General features: G+C 44.4%; 1 protein-coding gene across 5 annotated transcripts in view; it reads left to right on the forward strand.

Moving 5' to 3' along the window:
- The window catches only part of CEP112 (centrosomal protein 112), a 404,486-nt gene that overhangs the window by 322,372 nt on the left and 60,620 nt on the right, over positions 1–21,494 (forward strand). For all 5 annotated transcript variants that reach the window (XR_014444546.1, XM_083148204.1, XM_083148203.1 and 2 more), the window contains one exon: positions 5,863–5,952. Coding sequence is in view for 4 of the 5 variants with exons in the window: in XM_083148204.1 (XP_083004330.1) it covers positions 5,863–5,952 (90 nt within the window). In the remaining variant the exon portion in view is untranslated. The remainder of the gene's footprint in view (positions 1–5,862; positions 5,953–21,494) is intronic.

Consider the following 21,494-nt stretch of genomic DNA (forward strand, 5'->3'; position numbering starts at 1 on the left):
TAAAATATAGAGCCAGTCCTAGAGCCAAGACTATGAGCAGTTTAATGACCAAGACTAATGTGCAGATCATATCTGGTTCCCAGACTAACATACAGAGCCAAAACTAATGTTTAAAGTCATATCTGATGCCCATACTACTGCACTGAGCCACAGCCAGCGCCAAAGTTAATGTACAGACCATATATGTTGCTGTATAATCTGCTACAATGAACACACCCACTCTCTTCTAGCGGTGGCTCCATCTGCTCCAAGATGGTCCCACTTACAGCAGCTATATCAGCAGATAAGCCTTATTCTGTCCTCCACAGCTCTCACAGGCAGTGCGGATAGTGGTCTACTGGGAATAAAGGATCAGGGACTATTAAATAAGAAGTCATTTGTCCTTCATTTGAAGCATCCACAGCTATGTTTTTTAGGGATTTACTGTGCAGGTGTATTGTTGGAAATTGCAGTTCATCTGTCATTCATTTGAGTAAAAGGAGCGATGTTTATGGCTACAGCTGTTTGTGGTTAATGCTGGGGTTGTGAATGGACAATGCTGATATATCTTCTATTATTAACAGTGTTTTGGGGTCCTGTATATATTGCCCCTTTTGATCATGTCATTGAGCATGTTGATATTTAGTATGTCAACGCTGATGAAATGATATGGTCAAAATGTTCACATTACAGTTTTTAGGTTAGTCTAACCCTAATGCTAACCCCTAACCCTAATGGTAATATCAACATTTTGACAATGTTCCAGGTGTCAACATGTATTATGTCAACATCTTAAATGACTACATTATGAATGTCGAGATTATGAATATCAGTGTCAGCAATCTGACTGCATACCGTGATTTGGTGTCATTCTTCTTTAGGTTGTGCAGAGCTTTAGCGTCCAGCCATTCTATGTGTGTGTCAGTCAGTAGTCACCCTCTGCTTTTTCCAGGCTGCCAAAGTTCAGGGCACATTGGCATCCATCTATAATCTGTTTACTCACTGTGCAGCGTTAATGTAAGTGGCAGTCATTTCCCCGAGCATTGTCAGAGCTGATCTCATTTACATGTTTAACACCTTTTCAAAGTGTTTGGTATCTGTAAAATTCCCACTGCTATTTCTGCAGCCAAAAGCCGTGCTGCCAAGGTCAGATGTTCTCTATAATTTCAACAGCGCAACCATATATGCCTGTAGCCAGATACACTCACATGTAAGTCACAGCCACAGCATTTTTATTGGTCCACTGTACTGAAGGCTTCACGATAGGAATTGGCATATGTCTGCTGCGATGAACAACATTATTATTGCTTATGTCATAATGCTGAAGACTATAAAAAATATGATATTTGTCTCCTCTGTAGCTTACATATGCAATACAACAGTAAATCGCACTCTCAACCCGGGTTATTGCCAGGGCGGTATGTCACAACCTGGTTGAGGTGCGGTGTGAATGCTCCACCCCGGATCAAGCAACCAGGGTTAAACATGGCTCTGACTCAGGTCAAGGTGCAGTGTGAATAAGTAACCCGGGTCACTTTCACAGTATGGAGGAGGCAATGATGTCAGCTCCAAGTGCTGCCTCCTCCCTCGCTGGCTGTTGGCACTCCACCCCTGTATGACATCAGTGACCCGGCAATAAGCCGGGCCGGACTCAGAGCTTACAAACTGCTAATGCCGGGTCACACCTGGGACATACCTGTGTCCTAATTCCGGGTGTGACCTGGCATTTGCGGTCTGAAAAGGGGAATCTTCTGTGGTTTATACGAGGCATAATATATCCAAATATGTGTAAACTGGCAAGCAGGGCCCTCTTATCCGAGAAGTACCAAAAGCTTCTATGGGGGTTTTCACCATTTGAACTTCTTTATGAGTGGAAAACTTAAGGCAGACATGTCCAAACTATGGCCATCCAGCTGTTGTGAAACTACAAGTCCTATCATGCCTTGCTACAGTTTTGCTATTAGGGAATATATGGAAAGGAACTATGAAGGGAACTATGGCAAGGCATGCTGGGATGTGTAGTTTCACAACAGCTGGAGGGCCACAGTTTGGACAGGCCCGACTTAAGGTGTTCAGGATCTCTTGTGAGTAACAGCAGGTAGAAAGGCAGAACGTCTTATAGTATGTAACATACTATACATTTGAAGTAGATTCTATCAGGACTTAAGCTCCTTTCTCATTGTGTGTTGCAGTTAGGGAAGCCAATCCCGGGCATTTTTTCAATCCCGGAATTCGGGATTGAAAAATGCCCATTCCCGAGATTGTCTTCCCTAATGCAAAATCCGCCCCGGCCACCCGCATATTTACTTACAGGTGCGGCGCGGCCGGGCGGATGCAGCTTGGGTGGGTGGGTAGCTTGGGCGGGTGGACGTCGGGCGATGCTACGGGGGTCAGCCTCGGTGGGTGGGTGGGCGGTCTCGGAGGCGGCGGGAGGTCAGCTCGGCGGGAGGTCAGACTGTCAGGCTGTTGTGTGGCCTGTGCAGCGTGACCTCTGACATTGTCACGCTGCGCAGAGCCGCGTTGCCCGGGATGGGAGAAGCCTGGCAGCGTCTGAGCACTAGCTCAGACGCTGCCCGGCATTAGACTGCGCATGTGTAGTCTAATCCCGAAATCCCGGGATTGGAAACTCCAATCCCGGGATTTAAATGCCGGCGTTTTAGAGGCCAAATCCCGGGATCCCGCCAATCCCGGGATTGGCCACCCAAGTTGCAGCTATCTATCGCCCACTTGGGCAACCCATACAATTTCTGGAAGATTTTTCGGCCTGGCTCCTTCACTTTCTATACCCTGATGTCTCCACCATGATCATGGGTGACTTTGATATCGCTCCATTCTAAACAAACTCTCTCTCAAACTACTGTCCCATCTGTCAGCTTCCCTCCAAGCTACTTGAGACACTCACCTTACACACGTTCTTAACCCACATCATTTTTTGGAGCCGATAAACAAAAAAGAAAAAAAGTCTAGCGCTCTATATCAGATAGAATTTGGCCTAAACTTTGCCCACAATTTTTTTTTTAAATGTATTATTGGACCCACCTCAGTCAGGCTTTTGTTCCCAATACCCCCTAAGGGGGGATCCAATTGTGGGCCAAGGAACCGCATCGCACCATTATCTCACAACCCACTCTCCTCCTGAATTGGCACAGTTCTGTACACAGTACTATGAGGCTGCAAGAAAAATTGTCTGAAGTGCCAAAAGTGCAACTTTTGCCACAGTAACTAGTGTTCTTGAGAACTTCGTCCACAGTTGGATTTTCTGTCTAAAGGTGCCCACACATTAGAAAGATCGGTACTTATGAGTTATCTGGGCGCCCGATTTTTTGATTGTATGCCTTAAGTTAAGGCATACAATCAGATGCGATATCGCATCGCATGCGACCATCCGATGCGATGACCCGATTTTTCCATAGGAATCAATGTTAAAATGGACTGAGTCCATTTTAACATGGAATTCAATGGGAAAAGGGGTCCTTTTCATACCTCTACTATCCAAGTGGGCATGGAGTTGGATATAAACCTGTGGCGAGCGTAGCGAGCCACCGAGCCCGAAGCGTGGCGAGCGAAGCGTGGCGAGCGAAGCGAGCCCCGCGAGGGGACGGTATTCTGTGTCCCCTCGCGGGGCTCGCTACGCTTCGGGCTCGGTGGCTCGCTACGCTCGCCACAGGTTTATATCCAACTCCATGCCCACTTGGATAGTAGGGGTATGAAAAGGACCCCTTTTCCCATTGAATTCCATGTTAAAATGGACTCAGTCCATTTTAACATTGATTCCTATGGAAAAATCGGGTCATCGCATCGCATCCGATGGTCGCATGCGATGCGATGCGATGTGCCCGATCCGACCCGATTTAGAAATCGGGCGCCCAGTTAACTCACAAGTACCGAAAGATCTATGATCGTAAGATGTGCGCATAAATTAGCCTTGATATCTTTTGCCCGTCCTGGACAAAAGATTTCAGGCAAGCGCACATCTTTACCAAAGATTTTTCTTAAGATCCCGTGTGGGTTCCTATGGATCTTTAGTTAAATCTTCTGATCTTTCGTGCAGCACGTAAGATCAGAAGATTCAGCTAAAGATCCACGGAAGCGCGCATCGGACTGATATCGGCCGATTTTCGACCGATTACCGGTAAACATCGGACAATATATCGGCCGATTTATCGGGAATCAGCCCAAAAATCGTTCTAGTGTGTGGGCACCTTAAGACACGCAGCTTGCATAGCAAACTAAATTTGTCACAAAAAATAGCATCTAGACTGAATAATGAAAGTGACAGTTACGGTGGCTACACCACATTTAAGCATATACCCAGGGCCTCCATCAGGGGGGTACTATGGGTGACAACTCTCCCAGGCCTGGACACTCTGACAGAGGTTAGGGCCCAGGCAGCTCTATTCATAGCACCCCCTTCACTTACCAGCTCACCGCCGTGAGTTTTCTCTGGCCGCCACACCCCCATCTCAACAGTGGTAGATAAATAGATAGAGAGTGTGTGTGTGGGGGGGGGGGGGGGCACCATGCAGGGATCAGTGTGTGGCTGCGGCCCCCACCAGGTAAATAAATAGGGGGGCTGGGACTGCCTATTTTGTCAGTCCCAGGTCCTGCATATCCCACAATACGTACTTGAGAATTGGGAATAAGTAGAATAATAAAAAGATTCACTTTAATTTTCCTAATCAGAGTCCACTTGGATTGTAAAGTACGAACAAAAAAAGAGGAACCGCCCAGATATTTTCTTGTGTCGACCATACCCATGTTGACCTATTGCTTGTGTCGACCTATTTGCCATGTTTACTGTATATATGTTGACCATACAGTATGTTGTCAACCTATTGACAGTAAACCTAGACATTGTCTGTCTGATATCTGCTTCCTGATATGGCCTCCTTCCCCACATCTGAAAGCATTTAATAATGCTCCTCAGCACAGCTCCTCACCCAGAATGCATCTCTACTCAGTGAATGTCATTTAAATAATCTTTCCAACAAAACAGAAACTTGCGCACCTCAGTGCTCATCGCTAGGTCATACACACTGGGAGACTTTGAGCTGAAAGCCGCTCAAAACAGCAAGTTTTATATAGAAGTCTTGGATGAAAGTTGAGGAGGTCAGAGTATCATTATCAATCCTTTTTGGAAGGTACCGTTGTTAGAGTTAATTCTGTCCCGTGTGGCTTGGAATGAGGAACACTGTTAGCTTGTCCCCTCCCTCAGTAATCCACTGGCTCTTTGGATGGTAGGTTTTATCATCCTGAACCAATTGCTCATATCCTGATGTTGCAATAGCTTTATGGACTCAATTGAGGGCTGGTCCAAACACTGGTCGGATAAATGTTCTATGGGTGAAAGTTTGGATGCAGAAATCTAGAAACATGTCAGAATTGTGCACAAAAAACATTGAAATGTGAATGTTCAACTATACTCTGTAAAGCACTGTGGAATATGTGTGTGCTATATAAGGAACTGTTCATAAATACATAAATAAATTGAAATACAAATTAGAATACTTGATTTATGGCAGGCTGGTCAGGAAAGCAGCTAGCCATCATGTTGTCATGAGGATGGGCCTATTTTTATGTGGAGACCTGGATCTACTGTATACTGTACATCCATTGTTAATCTGGTCCTGAAAACATGTCTTGTCGCAGTTGTGCTTATTTTCAGGTGTCAACGAAGCATGCAACACTTTCCTTTATAATGTAATGCAGCTTTTATTCATTACTCATCTATAGAGGGATGTTCTGCCCCAAAGTCCTCATAGCGTGTATAGTTATAGCTGTCTGTGGTGTCCACCAATACCAGAAACCATGACCGTCACATTCTATCTGTATAACTTGGAAATAATTTTGTAGAGTGAATATCCTTTTGTATTTATTTTTTAGCTACTCAAAAATGAAGCAGAAAACTATTGCAATCAACTGCGTTTGTCAGAGAGAAAATTTCAGGAGAAGCAGCTGGAAATGCAGGAACAGGTAACTTCTACATCTCCCTTTTGGGTCATCTTTAAGACTCAATATTAATATAACAATGAAAGGCCCCGCTTCTAGAAATACAATCCTCTAAACCCCTTTATGTTCACTTAATAAAAAGGATTTAAAATGTCTGCACCCCACAGGCATCTTTATCTGTCCACTGTCCTTGATGTGAGAAAGGTATTTCAGTTATGTGGAGTTAGACGGTGGTGGAATGGTCGATGGGGACATTCTGGATTTCATGAACTATTAGTGATCATTCTTCTCTAAGTTCACATTTAGTCAACGAAAACGTTTCTTAAAGTTACACAGTCATGTACACTATCAGATGATCAGCAAACACTTGACAGCCAGTTCCTCTATAGCAGGGATGGGGAACCTTCGGCCCTCCAGCTGTTGTTGAACTACACATCCCAGAATGCTTTGCTACAGTTTTAGCATGGCCAAATAGCAAAAATGTAGCAGGTGCATGCTGGGATGTGTAGTTCAGCAACAGCTGGAGGGCCAAAGGTTCCCCATCCCTGCTCTATAGAGAGGCACCTTGTTTCTCTGTGCCAAAAAGTAATGGCACGGAGAGTGCCATTACTATAAATTTTCGTAACTGAGATGGGGCATGGCAAAAATAAAAGGGGCAATGACTTTGTGGGGAAGGGGCGTGGTCACAGAATAATAGCAATTCACAGGGTGAAATATTATAAGTAAGTGAAGTTATAAATTTAGAGAAAAGTGAGTCATACGGTAGGTATTTTGAGAGATTTATAATAACGATACTTGCCCATTAATAACTTTCACCCCAAACCCTTACCCTGTACTCTATACAGTGATTCCCATGCACTGCATTTAGAATTAGCTGTCCTGTTTTTATATAATTGTCAAAGATGTGAACCAAGATTTCATTTTTTATTAGGAAAGAATGACAAAATCATTACTCAGTGACCATATTCAGAAATCAGATAACTTATATTATAATCATGTATGCTGCGTGGGTCTGGTGACCGATCCTACTTTCACACCAAACTTGTAACTCAGGTGGTTGCCGAAATCAAACCTAATAGATACCAGGATTGAACCCAGCACCAAGGTAGTCTGCAGTGTGACTCGGGTCATCCAACACTGGTCAAATAAAAGCATGCAGAGATCCAGAGTACTGGCGATTTCAGATGATGTCATCTCCAAGTGCCAGCAGAGGGAAGACCTGCCAATAACCCATGTCCAGCCTGCAGTGTGACCTGCGTTTCAAGCTAGGTTGAAACATTGTTCAGTAACCCAGGCTGGACCCAGGTGGTTTGCTGTGAAAGGAGTATCTGTGTAACCTTCCATGCTTTTATTGGTCCAAAATGCAGATATCTCTCACACCTTTGATTCATTGTGGACCCAGTGAATTACTGGATCCAGTGAACAACAGGGTAATCTAATTAAGTAATCTAAATTTTTGATGGATTGCCTTTACGGAATCATGCTGATCCTAGTGTTTTATATTATTTTAAGTCTCAAAATACATTATTCTCTACTCCACAATATAATGCTTTCTGTATATTGGTCAGTCTTACAACATGCCCTGTATTTAGGTTGGATTGTTGACAGATAGATGTGATTGCTGCTGGTCTGTTTCAGTGTAGGGTTAATGTGTCACATCATTTCCCCTCATCTCTCTGGGTGGGGCTCTACCACAAACATCTCTCATTTCTGTTTTACATTTTTACAACATTTGGTTTTAGCGAATGAAGACAGTCGTGTTTTTGTGTCAACAAATGAGACAAAGGCTGAATGTCATCAAGACTTGGGTGGTACAATGTTGGCTCCCCCTTCGACATCGTCATCCTCTGAGACACATCTTGTAAACTGTGTAAAGTACATTTATGTGCAGCAAGACATCTAATCTGGGTACCAAAGCATCCAGATGTGTGATATTAATACCACATGTTTCTCCCACCAAATAGAAACAGCCCCTGCTGAGTGACACTGCACAGTGGCCATGTCACTACAGTTGTCCTAGAGGTGGAATTGTAGATCGGCTTTGTAGGAATTTCCACCATTTCTAGCTTCACGGAGGGGATGTAACACAGGGCCGTACTCTAGTTCACTCTTTCTGACAAAATCCTTCTCAGATGGACAAAACCATGTGCAATGCATGGGGGCAGATGTAAAATGTGCAGAGAGAATTCGATTTGGGTGAGTTATTTTGTTTCTGTGCAGGGCAAATACTGGCTGCTTTTTTTTACACTGCAATATATGATCTCACTTTGAAGTAAAACCCCACCCAAATCTAATTCTCTCTGCACAAGTAATAGATTAGTGTGGCGAGCGCAAAATACACAAGTACCGTGAAGTATTCCGTGTCCCCTCGCGGGGCTCGCCACGCTTCAGGCTCGGTGGCCCGCTGCGCTCACCACACTATATAAAGTCAACTCCACGCCGACGTGGATAGTGGGCGTCAGAGGACGCGTACCGCCGCCCCTCAGGAGGACCGCTGCGCTCGCCACGCTTCGGGTTGACGTTTATCGTGGCATTGCGTTAACAAAGGGGGGGCATTTGACATAATAATTAACCATCATGTGGGTATACAATTAAAAATCGGGTCGGGGGGGCATTTAACATTGGGTACAATGTAAAATCGGGTCGGTCGCGTCGCGATTTTTAAATTGTATGGGAAGGTCTTTAAAACCTGAAAATCGGGTCTGATCGGGTCCCATCGCATACCTTAAGTAATGGTATGCGATGGGACCCGACGGGCGCCGTGCTAGGAAACAAGTACCCATGTAACCACTGCACCCATACTGTATTACAGGAATGATATCATGTAACCACTGCACCCATATTACAGGAATGATATCATGTAACCACTGCACACATATTACAGTGAATTATATCATGTAACCACTGCACCCATATTACAGGAATGATATCATGTAACCACTGCACCCATATTACAGGGAATGATATATTACCACAGAACTATTATAAGAAATAAATTTATTGACCAGTATAGTTTTTATCTTTTACATATATGTTTCATATGAGTTAAAACACAGTTTTAGTACAAAAGAGTAAACAGATTCTAAAAATCACACCCTGGCTTCCCCTTTAAAGTCTAATTGGCCTTGTGCCTCATCTATGGAGACATAAATATATCACTTTATAATGACATCTATTGACATATCGATGCCATAGATGAGCTGTTTCCTCTAACAAGCTGTATATTCTTTAGAAAACTGTAATTTTGCTGTGCCAGATAAGGCAGCAGACAAAGGTCACGTTTTTAGAGACAGACTGTCTGAGTCATATTCCTGTATATTAGCCCCAAATTGCCCTTTGTCTGTGCAGGTCTTCCATGTACGTGACACATATTACCTGTCATTATCACTGCTATTTTCTGATAAAATAAAGCAAATTGCGGCCAAATCAGTGATACTGTATGTATGGAAGCAATTGTTCCTGTCTACTCGCTTTCTGTGCCTGGAACTTTGCTGTTATAAAGCAGGAATCACAATTATTTATCTGTATTATCATTTAGCACCAGCATGTTATATTGCATTTTACAATTGTGAAAACAGTAGTAAAACAAGACTGGGTATTAACAGTTCACAATACCCTTGTCCACTGCCTTTAAAGAAGCCATTGTTTTTGCAAGTGAAGCAGGTAACCCAGGTCCTGCTGGTTGTTGGCAGATTGGCAGACACACTGCGTGCTATCTGATGTCTGCCCTATGTAGCTCGGTAAAGGGGAATAGATGCCTTGTGAGTCCATACTGTGCACAAAGATGCACGCCCCCAGCGCAACATATTGGTGACATCTATAAGTGGCCCGAGGCCACTCCCAGAGTCCCCCGTTCTGCCGGATTTCCGGATGATTGGAGATGATGTCATCAACAATCACCGGCTAAAAAGAGATTGCATCTGTGTGTGTGGTGTGAATGGGGGAAACCCAGGAATATCCCAGGTTCGTGCCACAGTGGGAAATGAGGCAAGTCCTGGGTCTGATCTGGAAAGGGGTATAAGATAACAAGGTCCAGTCTACAACATAGGGAAGTAGGATTTCACCCATGAGCCTAATTGCTACATATGCATGCTGGGAAGACATGTTATGTTGGCGTGGTGTTTCTGCCATATCACAAGTATTTTATACTTAATTTGGTAATGAACCTCTAATTATTTACACAATTTTTAACTTAATTTTTTAATGCAGAGCAACAGATGAAAGTCATATTGCAGATACAATACAATTGTAGGCGCCTCTGAGAGCGGATTCTCTAATGAGCTGCTGCTTGGGTGAATTGTACAGTCAAACACCTCAGGGTACATACAATGTAAAAATGGGAGGAGAAGCAGCGCTAAATACTTAACAATTTAAAACATATAGACCAGCGGGACTGTCTACACATTAATGAATTATTTATTATTAAAATACATTCATATCAATTAAAACGTAACAGGAACAAATGGTTACTATGTAAAGCATTACGTCTGAAATGAATAGCACATTGGCATGGCACAATTTATCTGGCGTTATTCTTCCTCAGTTGTTGGCAAATATTGTAAAAAAACGTCTTTAGACTGAAGTAGTATGTATCTCACCGCTGGAGGATTTGGTATGTGGCAGTTTAAATCAGAGTCCTCTCAATTTCGCAGATAGTGATGTTTTTACCGCTGTTTGGTAATATATTTCATGATGTCATCTGTGGGAGCAGCCACCCTGCTTCCTGTACAGCAACACACTGAAATATCAGCCATAAATGCCATTGAAAAAGTTCCCTTGTGGCTGTATCAATAAAATTGGAGAATATTGACAGCCAATAACTCTCAAACAGTCACCATGTCAGACACTGACATTTAATGCACAGCTCATATTGGATGTAGTACATTCTGCCTTCTATACAATGAGTCGGCATCACGCTTCTCCCACCTTGGGGACCCAAAAACATACGTGGGTCTTAGTTCTGTGTATTCCCCCCTAACTCCCCCCTTGATCGGACGCATTTCTCTGTCTCGTGGCACCGCAGATTATGTGTCATCAGCACTTTTAAATGCTTTGAAATTATATCCTCCTTAAGGTCATCTGTGTTTAAAGGAAACACAACTTGACCTGGGATTGACCCTGCAAGTCTAACTGGAGGCAGCCTTTCCCTTCTTTCTTTAAATGCAGAATATTAGCTGCCAAGTGACAAAGACTATCAGCACCAAACCGCCAGTCCTGTCTCTAGACAAACATATTATTGTTATGTTTCAGTGATAAGCATACTTTTCTACTGTTGTGCGCACAAAATAATCTGACTCTATTACCCTTTAAAGATCAGATACAGGTTGAGTATCCCTTATCCAAAAATGTTCTGTACCAGAAGCATTTTAAATAATGGATTATTCTGTATTTCGAGACATTTTTATATATCAATGCGGTATCTTGAGGGGTGCTGGATGACTGACCGGCAGTCGGGATTCCGACAGTCATTTCATTGATGTCTGAATCCTGACTGCTAAAAGCCAGACAGACGGGCAGCGGCTATTCTCCCTTTTGGGGGTCCACGACCCCCATAGAGGGAGAATGAAATAGGTGGTGAGCGCAGTGAGCCACTGTGCCTGCAGCGTGGCAAGTGCAGCAAGCCCACAATGGGGCTTCGTTGCGCTACCCCTGCTGTCTGAGTCCCTGCGGTCGGGATTCCAACGTCAGGCTAATGACTGTCGGAATTCCGACTGACAGTGTGTTATACCACACCGATCTTGAGGATGGACCCATGCGTGAAAACCAAATGCATTAATGTTGTATAAACACATCAAACCCATGAAATCCACACAAATATATTTTATTTGTGCATGAAAAGAGGTTTCAAACCATGAAACAAAGTTTGTGTACAATCTCAGGCCAAGCAATAATTTTCCAGCTACGTATCCTGTCCCTAGTAGTGTCAGTTACAGATTTCCCCAGTATTGCTTTTAGCCAAAAAAAAAAAACGACATTTCGTAAAGTATGGAGATGGAAATGTAGGAAGATCCATCCGGGTGTCGGCAGGGCTGGAGGCCGCTTCTGAAGAGCAAAAGGATGTACAGTATTAAGAGCAGTTAATGCTGAGTTCATATGTTGCTTTTAGGGAATGGTCAATCCCCTATTGTATGCAAATGAGAAAAAGGAAAAAGAAAGCAGCGCTCTCAATGATAAACTGAAACAAGTGAATCAAATAATCTGAATAATTTTAATATGCAAATAAATTGAAATAAATACAAATAATGATAAAAAGGTTAGGATCATGTGCAATTAATAAGGAATTTGACCTGCACTGTACCAAAAGCAGCAGTCCCAATATGGTGGAGTCCACACAGCAATGGAAGTCCTGGGTGTCGCTGGAGGTATCGGTCCTTAATGGTTCATATTGGACCAATCTGAAACCTCACGAGTTGTACGACCATATTATCCAGTTGTAGAGAGCTTAAAAACATCCCATTTCTGAAGAGCCCCAAGCTGAGTGGGCACCATAGTCGCCAAGGGAGGCCGGGAGGGAGCTGCAGTTGAAGCCCAGGAGTCAGCCGCCGCACCGCCGGAAAGAGAGACCCCGGCAGAAGCACTAAGCCATGGGGGGGGGGGGGGGGGGGGGGTGTGTGAATACATGCTCTCTGGCTCTGTGACCTGCACCACTGGACACCAGAGGGTGTGCACAAGAGGCACAGAGGGGAGAAGGGAGGCCAGGAGGGGAGGGAAAGCCCCGGTTTATCTCCGTGAAGCAGGAGCCCTGTAGAAATGCTGAAAGGTCACCAAGCTACGCCCTTCTTTACTTACCCTTTATAAGGTTGTTCAAAATAGTATTCAATGGTATACATTTTTACACATTTTATGTTCTTCTTTGAAGACGCAAACAAGAATGCGCTGTTCACCACTCCTACACTATTCACATGTAAGTATTTATCCATAAATAAATAGCTACGGGTGACACACAGTTTGTCTCTCATCACCGTTTCTGAAAGCAACAGAACTTGTTTTCCATTTTATTTTCTCTGTTTTGGTAATTATTTTGCCTGTGACTGCCCAGGGGCAGCTGGAACATAATCGTTCTAGCAGAAAAGCAATTTAACAATGTTCTGAGATTCCACTCTCAATTTAATTCTGGGTTCCAGAGATAAGGTGGTACAATAACACTCCTGTCATTAGACATCAAAAATCTTTACAGAAACTATTTTCAGTGCACGGTACATGTAATTACTGGAGAGTGACCAATGAGGATGCTGTGCACAATCTCCGTAAATTAAGAGATATCCCTGGTCTCCATGGGACAGACACTTGGTTTTAGACATCCCATAACGCTGATTACAGCCCTCCCATTTCTTTGTTTTGAATGTTAATAGGCCATGTGTATAAGGTTCTTCTTTGAGAATTGGACAATAATATTTTTTTTTATATAGCGCTCTTTCTCCAGTAGAACTCAAGGTGCTTAACAGAATAAGTGTAATACAGTACGGGAACAATGAAGTACAGAAAAGCTTTTCAGAAATGATTGAGTAAATAGGAAAGTCTTGAGGGTGTTTCTGAAGAATTTTAGAGTGGGGGCCTCCCGAACTGTGCGGGGAAGTAAGTTTCATAAAGCAGAGCCGCATGGCTAAAAGTTCCATCCCCCAGATGAATTACAGAAGTTTCTAGATACTGTTAATCGTCCTTCATCTACAGATTGCAGTACTTGGGGACAGTATGGAATAAGGTACTGTGGGCCTTGGTCATGTAGGGCTTTGAAACTCAGTAATTTAATCTTGAATATGATTTGCCATTTTATGGGCAGCCAATGAAGGAAGTAGAGAATGGAGTTATGTGGCTAGAAAGGGTCTGGTTGGTTAACAGCCTGGCAGCTGTGTTCTGTACCAGCTGTAATCGGTGCAATTATTTAGCTGGGAGACCAAGGTAGAGAACATTGCAGCAGTTTAATTGATTATACAAATGCATGTATAACCGCACCACCACCACCTGTATGCAGCCTATCAAAAACCTTTTTTCCAGCATACTTAGTCAGGGTTCCAGCTGGCGAGATTCCAGCATCTGCATTCTGACATGTGTCAGGGATCCCAGTATTCTGACCACCCAGATCCTGTCCATTAGGATTCCAACTACATGCCCACCACAACCGTTCACAGCCTAACCCTAACCTCCAACTGCTGGCTAATCCTCCCTCACGCAGACTAGCTTTGCCTATAAAAGATAGGTAGAGCCTTGCTCAGCACAATCACTCAGCACACAGCATAACTGGGTACATTGCGAGTTTCCGTAGATGTGTGCTGAGTGAGTGTGTTGAAGCACGACACTCAGCAAGACAGCCGGGTCGCCTCATCTGTACGCCCCTTTACATGGCGTTAGTTAGCCATTATTTCTGTTTAGAATTACAGGGATAAGTTGGTGACACCCTGGGGGAGGCATGTAGTAATTTAAGAACTACTTCCCAATTTAACTCCAATCTAATTGTACACCATACTGTATTACACAACTCTTATTTATGTGTATTTCCTAATACTGTGCTCTGTTAAATTTCACCAAAAGGGTAGATACAGTCAATTATACCCAGAAATGCAAGTAGTTCTGTTTGCAGATGTGTCCCCATATCCCCAGCCTCAATATGCCACCTGGTGCGAGACCCCCTAGTGCACCATTTGCATAATTTGTTGCCCAAGTGTGCATTATAGTCACAATACAATGCAACAAACCTGCGCAGATTAATTTGACTCGACATTTGTATGTGTGTGTGTGTCTCTGAATCTGGATACAAAGCACAACTGAATTTGGCATGAAAAAAAGACGTGGTCGCTGCTTTGCAGCACTTTGTATACAGAATCAGGCCCACATCACTTTAGAATTATATATACAGTATATATATTCTCATAGATAAGGAATTATGAATGGGGGGCTGTGTTCATAAGAAAGGAATAGGCAGGACACAGTCTAGAATAAAAAAAAAATCTGCTTTCAGTACACTATTGGTTACTGCTATCTAGAGTCCAGAAGAAGTTATATGCCACCGCAAAGGCATGAAGACATGTATCGGTAAATATATACATCAAGGTATGTCCCATGCTGTGTTTCACATCTGTACATTACATTACCTGGGGTGTAACAAATATGACTAGCATGTAGTGGAATAAAGTAAAACATTTCCACAGCAGCTGAAGCTGTTTCTGCATGAGAATTAGTCTAAGTTTGTTCTGGATTAGAAGGTTAAGTTAATTTCCAAACACACGGCCAGGTTCATATAGACATCAATGAAAATAAGCACATAAATAGCCGCTGTATAGATTACCTTGCAGGCAGCCAATGCTGCTCAGTGGGGAATCTTATCTGGCCTACATACAAAAGCATCATTTGCCGAGCTGCCTGCCAATGTACCTTTGCGGTATCCCAAAGACCTCTCAGGTTTGTATTTCCAGACCCCTGCATACTATTTTGGGATGCCATTATCCCAGCGATGCAGAATTTCCCTTCAGCCAGAATTCTGGCTCTCCTCCCAGCTTGCAGCCCTATGCTCCAGGGGTATGTTTACAAGTATATGGGCAATTCATTTTCCGCAGACATTTAATCCTCAGCTACTTCAGGGGGTGCGCTCTTATCCTCCCGCCTGGTCTTATTTTAGGAACAGTCCCACTAAGAGAACGCTCACCTTACTACCAATGTCAATAAAAAGTAGCTTCCGTCTCAGACATTTGTCTGCTACTACATCAAAAGTCTCCAAATGTTGATTCACGTATTTTAATTGAGATATTGTTTAAGACAGAAGGTATAGCCCTGAGGAACAGTAGGGATTGTGCACCAGGTGAGTAAAAATAAAATGTGTAATCTTTTCCACATGCAGCAAATGGCCCTGTTTTCTTTGTGTCCAGTTTAATAGGTCATTTGGTTTGAACCTGGCTGTGATATATACAGTACTCTGCCCCTGTGTTGACCGTGGCGCACACAAATTGTATATAACTGTATAGAGACATGGCATTGTGTCAGTGAAAATCGGCAAATACCATTTGTTTGACTTTGGTTAAATAACCTGCCCTGTCAGCAGTAGGGAGGCCAATCCCGGGATCGGGATCGGCGGGATCCCGGGATTTTGGCCTAAAATAGGCGGGATTTCAATCCTGGGATTGAAGCGCTCAATCCCGGGATTCGGGAATTACTGCAGGCATGCAGAATACACTTCTTCTTTAAAAGCCGGGCAGCGCTGAGCACCTTACATGGCTCAGATGTGCTTGCCCGGCTGCTAGTACTGACCCCCAAGGTGCTGCTGCTGCGGCGGCTGTGCACGGCGCAGCGCAGCGTGACGTGATGTCAAGGGTCACGCTGCGCAGCCCAGCCGCCGGCATGACGCTTATTCTTCTGTCTATTGTATTCGGTCGCCCAGCCACCCGGTTGCTGTGCCTGTGCCGCTCCCAGATACCCGCTCGCTGTCGCATGCTGTGAGGACCGGAGAAGGTCATGCTGCCTGTCACTGGTGCTGTGTAAGTGACAGTGCAGGGCAGGGGTGATGGGAAGGATTGGGGGGAGGAATTAGTTGGGAACAGTGGCATTTTTTTATTAGGGAGGCCGATCCCGGGAATCCCGGGATTGAGCATTTTTCAATCCCTAATCCCGGGATTGAAAAAATGCCCTGGGATTGGCTTCCCTAGTCAGCAGTAACACTGTTTGACATTGTAGAAGATGTATTACAGTACTGCGGCACTTATCGTGCCACTCAAGCTCTTATCGATGCTAAGAAGGAAGCTATAATGCTCAGATACACTAACCTCTTTCCCGCTAGAAATGAGAAAAAAAGTACTGTAGTGCATCATCCAAGTGCTGATGCAGCAACTTGTTTCATTTAGGGACCATACACATTCATGCGCCACAATTAGCCACAGATGTGTGCCTATTTTTTTTTTTTTTTAACAGGTGCACAATGTGTCACCATACAACAGTATGTAGATGGCAAAAATGTTACATGTTTGCAGATCCCATGGAGAAACAGTTTTTCTCTACAGTAAGTGCTTTAATACATGTGGGTGTTCACTGTAAGTGTCAGATTGCGCTGGATCACTTATCTATTGATAATCTATGTCCCCAGAGGCAGGGCAGTAGAGAACCCGGCCAGGCCCAGGTACTTTTCATCACAGGAGACATGGGGGTTTATTCTAGTTCATTCTTTCTGACAAAATCCTTCTTAGATGGACAAAACCATGTGCACTGCAGGGGGGCAGATGTAACATGTGCAGAGAGAATTAGATTTGGGTGAGTTTTTTTGTTTCTGTGCAGGGAAAATACTGACTGCATGATTTTACACTGCAATATAGATCTCACTTTGAAGAAAAACCCCACCAAATCTAATTCTCTCTGCACAAGTTACATCTGCCCCCCTGCAGTGCACATGGTTTTGTCCATCTAAGAAGGATTTTGTCAGAAAGAATGAACTAGAATAACCCCCATGGTCATGCACCCTTAAAGTACTATTTTAGGTACTTGTGTATTAGCAGGGAGCCCATTACATAGTTTGCGTAGTGGTGTATTGAGAATACCAATACACCACTATGCTTGCTATGTAAACTACGTAATTTACGTAAACTACATAACTTACGTAACTTGTTCAGGAGCTGTGCTAATACACAAAGTATCCACGTGGGCGCGGAGTAAATTTTATAAAGTGTGGTGAGTGCAGCAAGCCACCGAGCCCGAAGCATAGCGAGACCCTCGAGGGGACGCGTGTCCGCGTCCCCTCGCGAGGCTCGCTGCGCTCGCCACACTTTATAAAATTAACTCCACGCCCATGTGGATACTGGGGGTATGACGTGGATAATGGGGATATGATTGTGTTAGTGGGGGAAATATGTGTTGATAGTGTGTGTGTGTGTAGTGCTTTATACTTAAGGCCCCCATACATTAGGCCGACTTGTCCTAGGGACAAGTTGGACCCAATTTACCTGCGAGCCGCCCGGCAGCTCCCCGGCAGGCTCACATACAATTTGGCACTTGATGTGCCATTTTTTACATGGGATAAATCGCATGCGATTTATCCCATGTAATAAAAAAACCCGGGGAGCTGCAGGGCGGTGAGGAGTAGTGGGGGCGGGCAGCGGCGGCGGTGGTGGGGGCGGGCAGCGGCGGCCAGCGGTGGTGGGGGCGGGCGGCGGGTGCGGTGAGCGCTGCTGACCTGGCCGGGCAGTGTACTTACACATAGCAGCAGCAGGGACAAGACGCGTAGTGGCGGCTATTAGATTTTTAAAATATTTGTCAAATGACCGGCCGCTCTCTGATTGGCCGGAGAGCTCTCAGCCAATCAGAGAGCGGCCGGTCATTTGACAAGTATTTTAAAAATATAATAGCCGCCACTGCGCTGCCCGTCCCTGCTGCTGCTATGTGTAAGTACACTGCCCGGCCAGGTCAGTCAGCAGCACTCGCCGGCGCTCAGGGACCCGCTGCCCGCCCCACTGCTCCCCCGGTGTCTGCATGCATATGCCTGTCAGGTGGCAGGCATATGCATACAGGGAGGTCGGACGTGATCGTATGTACAGACCGTCCGACCTCCCTGATCCGGTCCGATGCGCACGGGACCGCGCATCGGATCAGACATCACACACCTACGATTTTGGGCCGATTTCACCCGATTATCGGCACAAAGTGCCGAAATCGGATGAAATCGTCCCAAAATCGCATAGTGTATGGGGGCCTTTACTCTCCTACGGGCCGGCAAACGTCGATCACGATCCCCGCACTGATGTCCGCGGCGCCAGCATTCCCCTCCTCAGGCACTCGCCTCCTCCATGACACTCCCAGTTAACGGTATCCCTGGCGCCAGCGTTCCCCTCCTCCGGCACTCGCAGCGGACAATGGCCTCATTCACTCTTTCTGACAAAATCCTTCTTAGATGGACAAAACCATGTGCTCTGCAGGTGGGGCAGATGTGCAGAGAGAATTAGATTTGGGTGGGGTTTTACTTCAAATTGAGATCTAAATTGCAGTGTAAATATAAAGCTGTCAGTATTTACCCTGCACAGAAACAAAATAACTCAACCAAATGTAATTCTCTCTGCACATTTTACATCTGCCCCCCTGCAATGCACATGGTTTTGTCCATATAAGAAGGATTTGGTCAGAAAGAGTGAACTAGAATAAAGCCCCATGTACGCAATTAGCGTAGTGCCGCTGGGGGAGCAGGGAAACCCTGTGATGCTCCCCCAGCGGCAGTACGCTGAATTACATTGCTGGCACCGGGGACACCGTTAACTGGGAGTGTCATGGAGGAGGTGAGTGCCGGAGGAGGGGAACGCTGGCGCCAGGGACACCATTAACTGGGAGTGTCATGGAGGAGGCGAGTGCTGGAGGAGGGGGACGCTGGCGCCGGGGACATTGGTGCGGGGATCGTGATGGACATTTGTATAAAGCACTACACACATATTAGCAGGGCGCCCGGCTATGCTATGCTGACAAGGTAGCCTAAGGTACGTTGTCAGTGTAGCGTAGCCGGGCGCCCTGCTAATACACAAGTACCCTATTTTATTCTGTATTTTCTTTTAAGTGCCTCCCTGGCCACACTGCAGCCCATCACACATCAGCAGGTACTGAGTTAAGGAGCTCTTTCTCCCAGGTGATGGTGGAAGGTCCAGGGGCCCCCACTGGGCCCCTCTGTCAGAGCTGGGCCTGGGTAATTGGTACCCCCCATCCTCCTCTTGGCACCCCTGCCCAGAGGTAACGTAACCTGCTGCTTCATATAATAATGGTTACTCATTAATTCATACCTGTGTTTAACCTGTTGTTGTTCCGAAGACTTATTTAGAGATCACATTAGAAAAAAAATGAATAGACTATCAGAGCAAGAAGCATAGAATGTAACTGCAGATAAGTACCACATGGCCCATCTAGGCTGCCCCTTTGGGGTTAGGGTATTAGGAAGGTTAAGATGTTCCTTGCTCCTGAAGCTGTGCCTATAAGCACGCCGATTACAGAGGACCAGGAACACTGTAATGCTCATAATGTCATGTTTACAGAATGTGTAATAATAATCAATAAATATGTACAGCACTTCTAAAGCTCCAGATAGATAGAGGGTAAGAGTTGCATTAAAGCCAGAATAAAACAAATGATTGTCTAGGTGGTCAATGTCTAAAAGAAAATAGCATCATTGACAAGGACACACTTGTCTATGGGTACATTTCTAATCTTGCAATAGAGGCTGGGACAGTTGGTGCCCCTCAGTATTTGCATTGTCTGTAGTAGGGAGAATCATTTATACACATAGCAGTGGCAGTGTTAACAAAGACATGGGAGCATGCCTATCTATCTATCTATATATATATATCTATATATATATATATATATATATAGATATATATATATATATATATATATATCTATATATATATAGATATATATATATAGATATATATATATCTATATATATATAAAAAGAATTACATGCCCCATCAATGACAACAAGGCTCCAGAGACCTGTTTCCGCCCCAGCTTGTCAGTGCGCTGTAAGTAATCTTTGAAGGTGTTTTTGGCTCTGTAGATAGGAAGTTTTCCTACAGGCCACACATTTCTGTTTTCCTGTAAGCAGAGACAGAGCTGGCGCATCACACAGATCACTCGGACGTACGACATCCACAAACCCCACCTTAACCAAACATCTTGGCACTGCAGATATTTGTCCTGGCACAGCGGCTGAGCTCTTCCATGCTCTGAGCAGTTGTAGAAGCAATAACTTCAATTTGCTTATGTCATGTTTGAAATAAATATCTACCGTATGCCAGATACTACATTGCTGAGGACCATCACATTCTGGCCAATAATCACTAGACTACAAGTCCCAGCATGCTTTGCTACCTGTGCAAAAGAGATGAATCACAGGGGGCAACTATAATTTATGTTATATACAGTATAGTATACATTTAGTTTTTCTATATGCTCATATATATATAAAAACCCATGTCGATTTAATGACCCTGTTAACCTAACCCCATGTCAACCTTCAGGTGTGTCAACATTGATGCATGTCAACCTTTAGTGGTCGGCCCAATGCATGTCCACCTTCCTAATGTCGAACTAGTGACCGTATCCCAGCTAAAACTATATAGTATATATCTAAAACAAAGGCCATTATTGATGTTGCAGCTAGATTTCATAGTGGTCTTAGCCTACTGTCCGTCATATGCACCAGGACCGTTACACATGTTTGTAAGCTAAAAGTAATGTTTCCCTTTCCCTGGCCAGCAAGCTTGCAGTGCAGATGCATTAATGTCCAGGTCCATTCATTTCTCATGCAGGACACTGCCTAGAGGCAAACAAGGGATTTTTAATGGAGAATAGCTATAAAAGTTAGATTTTGGATTATGGCAAGAAAAAAACAACAACTATAAGTGGCCACTTTTTCAGTGATTTTGCCTATAAGGGTGATTCATTGACACAGTTCACAGTTGACACAGTTCACATTGCTGCTGCACCTTTGGACGTAGCTTTACTGGGAGGGATTGGAGACAGCAGGGGATGTGTGCACCTGGCTGCATCACAGTCACATGTCGGGTATATGTGGCAGGAGTTCAGGGGAAAAGTGTAGGGCTACTCAGGCTTTA

This window comes from Crinia signifera, chromosome 6 (assembly GCF_055691185.1).
Source record: "Crinia signifera chromosome 6, ASM5569118v1, whole genome shotgun sequence".
In the NCBI taxonomy this organism is placed as follows: Eukaryota; Metazoa; Chordata; class Amphibia; order Anura; family Myobatrachidae; genus Crinia; species Crinia signifera.